The sequence below is a fragment of the Acyrthosiphon pisum genome, chromosome A1, assembly GCF_005508785.2.
Source record: "Acyrthosiphon pisum isolate AL4f chromosome A1, pea_aphid_22Mar2018_4r6ur, whole genome shotgun sequence".
NCBI classification, from domain to species: Eukaryota; Metazoa; Arthropoda; class Insecta; order Hemiptera; family Aphididae; genus Acyrthosiphon; species Acyrthosiphon pisum.
Window position 1 is genome coordinate 100,201,003 of NC_042494.1, and position 9,352 is coordinate 100,210,354.

Genomic DNA, 9,352 nt, shown 5'->3' on the forward strand with positions numbered 1-9,352 from the left:
AAATGGTCCAACGAAATATTTCTACAAAAATTGAGGTTCTACTATCTATGCTTTACTGAAGTCCTAACAGAAAAAAATGTCATTGGATTACACGTATAGTGAAGACCACTGTCTTCTCATTTTTGTTTGTATGCCTAAATAAATAGTTTCACGGTATTGTTGTGTACTTTGTTGATAAATCATCTATATATAATATAGACTATTCAATTGAAATTTTCTTCAGACTTTTTTTATTTTCTGAAGGAATAAAATGGGTACACTTTTCGATGATGTTTGAACAATCGGAATGAATAGAATACACACTATACATAAAAAGTTCTTTCAATCCATTGTTTGGAATTACATTTTTTGGTATGGAGGTGAACTTAAAATAAATTATACATTAGTCAAGTATAAACGCTAAATATTATTTTTTATAATTGAATGATTTTAACTATTAGACATTTGTTTTAAACTTCTGCAGATTACAGATAGTATCTAAATTAGTTTTAATGAATTTGAATTCTAAAAAGAAGATTTCTAAAATAATTAAACTATAGAAAGGTTTACCAACAATTTAAATTAAATGTGTTTAAATTTACTACCCTGATTTTACTCTTATAGCCATATAGATATATAAAAATGAGTAACGATACGCTTTTCTCATATCCATAAATTATAGATATATATATGCACATTGTACCTAATGATTATACGCATAGAATATTTTAGTGTGGAGTATAGTAGTGAAACAAATTATATACTATCAGAAATTCTCAATTAACCGACTGTACAGTTTTAATTTGTATAGTTCAATGCTATATATCTCGAAATCAAATACCTATATAAGCTATTAGGTACAGTTGAATCTATACAATACAATAACCTAAAAATAAAAACTGAATAATTGCCGGAAAATTGTCTACGACTTATTTAATTTGCAAGTTACTGAGATTTTGTAGAGTAAATTTCTTCAGATTTGTCTTAAAAGATTATTTTAAAAATATTCTGTAATATATTGTATAGCAATTAACTTTAAAATAAATTTAACATAAAAAAAAATGTTAATATTAAAATGTATAATTTGTTTGAATCGATTATAACTTTAACAGATTACATTTTAAGTGTAACTACCTACTGACCACTCATTATATTTTTATATAAACTAATACTATGCTTTTGAAAAAAAAACCTGAGGTAGAATCATGTCTCATAGTCCAATAGAAAATAATTTAAATTCAATGATATCCATTTTTATAATTCTTAAAATAGAAAATACGACGTTTGATGTTAGTGTTAGGGTTTAAGACTGATACCAAAATTGAAAATACTGATCAATAATATGATTATGTATGTTTTTTCGTGTGTCCTCAAGTTTCAAGGTTTCAGGGTTTCAAGTAAGTTTATAAATTCATTATTTTAGTCCCACGTTGGCCTCCTGTTGAAAATCGTGTTTTTGAGAGAACTGAACGCTAATTTATTCCGCTATCTGGGCGCTACCCGTCCGTGACATTGATTTATCCTTTCGACCTCCTCGGTAATAATAAAATATCCTATTTCGTTAAAAGCTCTCTTTTTCTCACTCCCACTTCTTTATTGTTTGTCTCTCTCGCTTAGAAAACTGTATATTTGTTTGTTTGTCAACGAAAAGCAAATCAAAAAGGTATGCAATATAATATAATATATATATATATATATATATTATATATATCAGATTTGTTTTGTACTGTCAAAGTACTAAAACTCAATCTCGTAGTATACAATTACTTCAAAACAAACTAGCATTTGACGATCAGATTTCCAAAATAGAAATACTGTTTTCATATTTTCTGTTTGAAGGAGCTGTAATTTGATGACTAATTTCTCATTCTCTCCCAGTTGTCAACAAAACAAACAAAACAAAAACAAAGAATATATAATAAGTATTGAATAGTTTAATTCTTTTTAAGCGGAATATTGTGGATTTCGTTCATGGAACTTAGTCATAAATTCAACTAGAATTTTTACTTCATCTAAAGTCAAGGCGTTATACATGGCTGCTCGAACACCTCCCACCAATCTGTAAACAAACAAATAATTAATGAGTTGCATAAAATCTCACTTGAAACAATATGAGACACAAATACATTAGTAGGTATAATATGAATACCTGTGTCCTTTAAGCTGTAAAAACCCTAAGTCTTGTGCTTCTTTTAGAAACTGCTTGTCAGCCTCAGCTCCTGCACGAAGGCAGAACGGCACGGTTATGCGGCTTCTAGAGTCCTTAGCCACAGGACATGAATAAAAGCCTCGAGAGTTTTCTATGACATTGTATAAAAGTTCACTTTTTGCCTTTGAGTTAGCTTCCATAGCAACAAGTCCTCCTTGATTTTTCACCCATTGTAATACGAGTGAAAAAATATAAACTCTATTCGAATCGTTAAAATTATAAAAAATACTTTCATATAAACATGGTTAAAATTAACAAACTCACATTAATGTTGGAGGTGTATTAAGCAATGAATTTTCTTGAGTGAACAATGTGTAGTCGAAAACTTGTGGGCAAAGCGGGCTCGGTTTTCCTAGAAGGTCTTCGCGTATAATAATTGCAGTTATACCCGCGGGACCGAGGTTTTTCTGCGCACAAGCTATCACCACACCAAACTTTAAGTGAAATGACAAAATTAATAGGATTACGTGTCTTCAATCGAAAAGGTAATACATCATCATTGAAAAAAATAACACTGTCGTATTCAATTACATATATCGAAGTAATTTACCTTGGTCACGTCAAATACCTTCGTCATAATGTTGGATGACATGTCACATACCAATGGTACACCATTTGTCTCGGGAATGAAGGGAAATTCAACTCCTATGGAAGTTTAAAAAAAAACATTTATTTTAGACTTTATTTCTCAAAATTAATGTTAAAAATTAACCTATAATTTTAATAAAATATGATTGTATGCATATTTCGTTAAGCTAATTACAGATTCATTTCAAATGTGTGTTATTATTAATAATGCACGATTGAAATAAGTAACTTGTTATTAATCCACCAGACATCAATAACCAAAAATGTATAGTATATATATCACAAAATAAATAATAAATGTTTACCGTTCACGGTTTCATTATCACAATAATACACGTATGCAGCTTCTGGGTCTAGTTTCCATGTAGATTGATCGGGAATACCATTAAATTTCTCCGGTTTTGGAAACACATGATTTACCTTTAAGTATTTAGATGCTTCTTTAGCAGCTTTAGTGGACCAAACACCTGTCAAAGAAAATATCAGAGATTATAAAGATAAACATATATTCATAAAATTAAAATTAAATCAATAACCTGTCAAAATGTAGTCAGCTTTTGCACCTCTGTGCAATAAGTTCAATGCTACTGAAGCAAAAGCACCGGTTCCTCCTCCTTGCATCAATAATATTTTATAATTTTCTGGTATATCACTGTAATATTAAATTTTATATTTATATAAATTATATGTAAAATTGATAATATGAGAATACTTAGGCAATAACAATTCGGTATAAATAATAAATAATAAATGAAGACATAGTTTTGGTAATATTTAAAAAATGTATTTATTGCTGCCAAAGAAAATAATGCGCACATTTAAACTTCCACTAAAATGTACAACATGGTTAATTATTAACTTTTTAATCCTTCTTGCGACATTGGAGGGAAGTAAGTCATCATGACAAAATTTTACACAAATTAATTTTTCATGACAATGAATAAAATCGAGAAGTTCTGCATAAAAAAATAACTTTTTTCCTTCTCTTACAAGTAAGAATCGCCCTAAATTAGTTATATAATAATATAATCTATAATATTTTGGAAAAATAATCACTGTCACAAAATGTTTAAATTAAGTTGTAAGTTTATAAATAATAAAATATGATTTATTGGTATGATAAATCATTTCAATTAATGTGTAAGATGTAGTTTTATTTTTATCTCATAATTATTAAGAAAGATATAATAAAAAAAGTAGTAGAGCCAATTTTAATTGTAAGTCAATTTTATTTCACATTTAAAACATAATTATAGTAGGTATATCTTAAGTCTTCTATTTTTAAAAAATATAATATTTTTATAAAAAAATGAGTATAACAACTTTAATAAGACCCACTTACTGTTAATGTTTATTTTCTCATTTTTTTACAATTAAATATTACAATTTGGTCGTGTCCGTAATTAAATCTTCTCTTATTTTACAGTGGTTCGGCTATATTGTATTTAAGACTTATTGAACGTTTGAAAATTTCCTTCTTAAAAGTATAATTTATATGACCAATTCTTAATTCATGATCCGTGTAGTTAAAACCAAAATTTTCGGAAAACTTTTTGTACGACATTTTTAGTAGATTGTAACTTGTAGTTATATACTTATATAATTGTAATAATCTCTATTAAAACGATATGTATATATTTTTAAATACCAAGATATTATATAACTGTTCTTAAGCCATCATAATAGGTGTTAAATACATATTAAACAAATAGATATAATATGTATTTACTATTTAGTATAATAATGTCACAATTTTTTTAAACATTTTATGCATTTATAATATATTAGTATTAGGGCACTCGTTGTATTACTACTAACTCATTACTTATATTTGTATTGATATATTTAGCATTATTTTAAGTGATACAATAATTATTAAAAACTATATTATCTATTTAATACCTAAATCACTTAATAATATACCTAGCATGCTAGTTATGCATAACTCAGATTTTTTTACTATAACTGTTTTTTTAAATAGTCAATAAAAAAAGTGGTCAAGTGGACAACGCTTTCCTAGTATACCTAGGTGTCTAGAGAAGTCATTGTAATTGATGTGTTAAATTTGAATTCAATGATATAAAATTATTGGTAGGTAAACGAAAAACGATTCTGAGCGATAACTCCAAACGATCTTTCAGTCTATGATATTAATAATATATATTATGTATATATTTTATTATATTATTGTGGTTGGAGTAATTTATTAGACAACAGTAGGTACTACATTAGATGAAATCGATTTTTGCTGAAAAAAAATGCATTATTAATAATAGTTTTTTTAAAAAACTATTAAAAATCGAAATTTTCTTATGCCAATAAATAACTTAAAAAGAGTCAATTTAAATTATAAGATGTATAAAAAATGCATAAATTTATAAATAAATATTCGATGAAAATTCATGAATCTACGGTTATTTTTTTTTTAGTTAGGTACACCAAAAATCGAAATCGAATTTGTTGAAAATTGGTTTTGCGTAAAAATCTCCATTTGTCCTTATTTTTATTTTTTCACCGGCACTTTCGAAAACTATTGGGAATTGTTTACTTTTGATTATATTAATTTATTTCTTCACGAAGATAACTTATACTTAAGCACATGGTTTATACCCACAATAACGCAATGAAATCAAACATCAGTACCTTATTAAACCCATTTCACTAACACGTGACATATCCTACGCGTGGCTGTGAAACTGGGAGCTTGTAATTTGCACCAAATTAAAGATATGTAATTTGCACCACTGCATGTGGTCAAAAGTAGTATTTGTAATTTGCTCCAGAATAAGGGTATGTAATTTGCACCACCATCAGGTAGTCCAAAATAGGAATTGTAATTTGCACCAAAATTAAAATCGATAATTTTATCGATAGTATATCAATACTATAACTTACAAGTTACTATAACTTACAAGTTTCTATATCCTAATATAAATTTAGCTTAGTTTTTATTTATAAAGTAGTTGAGCTTATACATATATTGTTGTAAGTTTATATAACTAATTATATGTAAAATTACTTTAATTGGCTAACTTTTTTTTGTATTCATAATAATACGATTTTATAAAAAATTACAACAAAATGTGTATAAGCTCACCTATTTTATAAATAAAAACTATGCTAAAGTTATATTAGGATTGTAGACATCTTTATTGAAATCTATAATGTGTACATTTGTTTTTTTTAAATTTACATATAATTATTTTAATTGGCTAACTTTTTTTATATTTATAATAATACGATTTTATATTAACTTACAACAATATGTAGGTATAACAACTTGTAAGTTGGTACTATCGAGATACTATTGAAAAAATAATCGATTTTAATTTTGGTGCAAATTACAATTTCTATTTCTTACTACCTGAGGATGGTGCAAATTACACATCCTTATTTTGGTGCAAATTACAAACGCATTTAAAAAAAAATGGTGCAAATTACACATGTTGTATATTTTATGGTCAATTTTGGTGCAAATTGACTACAGCCGTGAAACTAGCCTAGTGTATATCTACGTTTTTTAAAATATTCTGATAAACAAAAATTAATTAAAGCTCATGTTTTCATAACCAGCAAACCGTACGAAACTATGAATAATATAAAAAGAATAATTAATAAGTAATAACATAATGTTTATATTTACAGTAGTTCTCTGTACAAATCAATAGCTCGGTTGTTGATAGCTGTGTACTCGGATGACCGGTGACTGAGTTCCATAACGCTGATACCGCAACCACAATCCAAGAGTTCATCTTTAACCTGTTCCAGGACCTAAATTCGGAAATAAAAATGCAACTATCGTAAACTACTTTCCCTACTGACGGATGGGGCGCTCACGTGGGAAAATATAATATTATACGGGGACACCGAGTGATTGATAAATCTTTTATTACAAAACAACAAGGCTGGGTAAGTTAATAATTTTCAATTAAAATTTAATCATCAAAGAAAAATGCAGTTAAGTATTAAGTCAAAACTTAATTTAATTGTTTTAATTTGTAAAAGTTACAAGTTCAATAGAAAAAATGTGGACAAGTGGGTCCACTTTACTGTACATGCACTACAGTAGGCCGAGTGGGTCAATTTACAATTTTGTAACAATTTGAACTTTAAATGCTTACGAAAAAATCATACTTTCGTATCTTTAATATTTTTGGACAGATATACAAACTTATGGAAAACCTTGTATTAAATTTTCAATCAGTTCGACACATTTTTTATTGATAATTATAGAACTAAAACTAAAAAAAAATTAAAATGTCTATTAATAGCTCAAAAAGAATCTAAATATTTTATAAGCTACCTATATATCATGTATGAAAAAAGTTAATATAAATATTTGGACAACATTTCAAGTATTTACGGTTAATTGTTATGAATTAGAAAAAAAAGAATTCGTTCCATGAGAAATAGTTAGTTTACGGGTAGGCATTGAAATTAATTTTGAAAAAAATGAATATCAAACGCTTATAAAAAATTTGACTATCCTGTAATTTTTTTTTTATTTAAGGTGAAAACTTATGAGGAATTTTGTATTCCATTTTCAAATTGTAGATATAAAAAGAAAATTTTTTATGAATTTCTAACTCAAAATAATTTGAAAATGTTCGTAAATTTGACGATAAATTTACGCTCAACCCATTAAAATACATGAATAACAATTTATGAGAAACCTTGTATTAAATTATCAAGTTTTTTTTGGCTATTATAAGCATTTACATTTTAAATGATTAGAGTTTCACAGAGGTACCCAGCAAACCGACGGACATTTGAAAAAGGAAAAAAATAAAAAATTATATCGATAAAAAGTAGTAAAATAGTATTTTAATTTTTTTCTAAAACGGTATGTTGTAATGACTTCAAAATTCAAAATATGAATTAATTAATTAATTGTTTTCATTAACACGTAATTACGTAAAGTTACCAAGAAAATTACTGTTTCGTGACTGGAGAATCGCCCTTTATATAAACATGCGTTTTCCGTGACGGGTATAATGTCAACCTAGGTACCTGTTTGGGAATCTTAGCCGGTCCAGCTCCGAAGTTGATCACTTGCTTCAACGAAGACTGCGCCATATTACGTCCTATAATTAAGTACACGTGTATGATTGTACAGATCGGTATGTACCCAGGCACTTCCAATAAACTGAAGTGGGTTAGGTGCAGGGTGTGTTACCTGCTATATTATTTGTACGGAAGAGAGAAGACGAACAGATTTGTAGACGCGGACGAGCGACAATATTGGTTGAGTCCACGAAATACGAAGATAATATTTTATTATTGCTATAAGAATTAATATCCGACGACGGTCGTGGTGCGGTTCGACGAGCGCGTGGCCGTAGTGACACCGACTGAATGAACGGACGATCGAACTAACCTATCCGAACCGGTTGAAAAAATATAACCGTCCGATGTGTGTGTACATGTCTGTGTGTATGTGTGTGTGTCGGATCTGCTGAGTCGTCACAATATAATGTAGTATAATAGAATATATAGGTATATTATTATTATAACACAGACGCGTTCCCCGGAGGGGGAGGATAAATAAATTGGTTTTTTTTTGCTGTATGTACTGTTGTCCCACCACCACTACTACTTCTACAATATTATGTATACCTATTACATAGGCGTCGCCACTACACGACGATAATATTTCGTCGATCGTTTTTCGACGATTATTTGCCCCAGGGATTAATCGCATCTCACGTTCGACAGCAAATAATCTATACTACGTGTATAGCGAGATAACATATACATTGTCGTAGACCCACTATAACAATTCTGCATAACTATACACACATTTTACACTCATAACGAGCATAAAATAGTATTATTTTTAACAGTATCTGTCGCAGACCGCAGTATTTAAGCATTGTAATAATTTGGATGGGTATTATAACGCGGTGATATGAGAATAATTAATCATCGTGGGATGATGAAACCATTTACAGAAAAATGATAATTATTAAATGAATGTCATACGAAAATCGTAATCGATTCGTGGTAAATAAGACCACTATACACGTGATAATCTCAGTCGGATCATATAATTAAGACCGTTAAATAAATCGTGATTGGCGGTCTATATGTTTATATTGTCTATTAAAATAACGTTTAAGAAGTAGTTATAATTAATTTTAATGTAATTCAGATAATATAAAGAACACTTTCTTCGCGACTCGTAAAACGTTTAAATAAAAATTAATAGAATATGTGTATAATACCTACTATAATAGATAGTAGCGGCTATCTCGTCATATCGAACTTCGACAGAAAGTCCAATATGAAAATCCCGTCGCATAAATTACCTATATAATTAATTATATCTTTATAAATAAAAATTTGAATGAATAAAAATTACAATATAAAACATCATTATTCACCGAAGAGTTTAATATAGGTACCTACACTGCACAATTCATACACATTTACGATTTACTAGTTCTATGTATATGGGCATTGGTCATAACTAGGTTTTTACATTTTATCAACATTTGAGAGGAAGTAATTCAATAAACTTTATGAACTTGAACTTCCGATTAATGACCTAGGTAGTATATTGGAAGACGCGTGGCT

At 28.3% G+C, this 9,352-nt stretch overlaps 1 protein-coding gene across 1 annotated transcript; it reads right to left on the reverse strand.

Annotated features, from left to right (window-relative positions):
• Positions 1–1,893: 1,893 nt before the first annotated feature.
• On the reverse strand, positions 1,894–8,237 carry LOC100163589 (probable phosphoserine aminotransferase). Its single transcript, XM_008181915.1, has 9 exons — positions 7,953–8,237; positions 7,787–7,860; positions 6,420–6,547; positions 3,313–3,428; positions 3,082–3,243; positions 2,739–2,833; positions 2,453–2,622; positions 2,129–2,386; positions 1,894–2,038 (listed from the first exon to the last, which is right to left on the reverse strand). The coding sequence occupies exons 2-9, from the start codon at positions 7,850–7,852 to the stop codon at positions 1,924–1,926; spliced, it is 1,110 nt and encodes a 369-aa protein (XP_008180137.1). The 5' UTR covers positions 7,853–7,860; positions 7,953–8,237; the 3' UTR covers positions 1,894–1,923.
• Between the last annotated feature and the right edge of the window lie 1,115 nt (positions 8,238–9,352).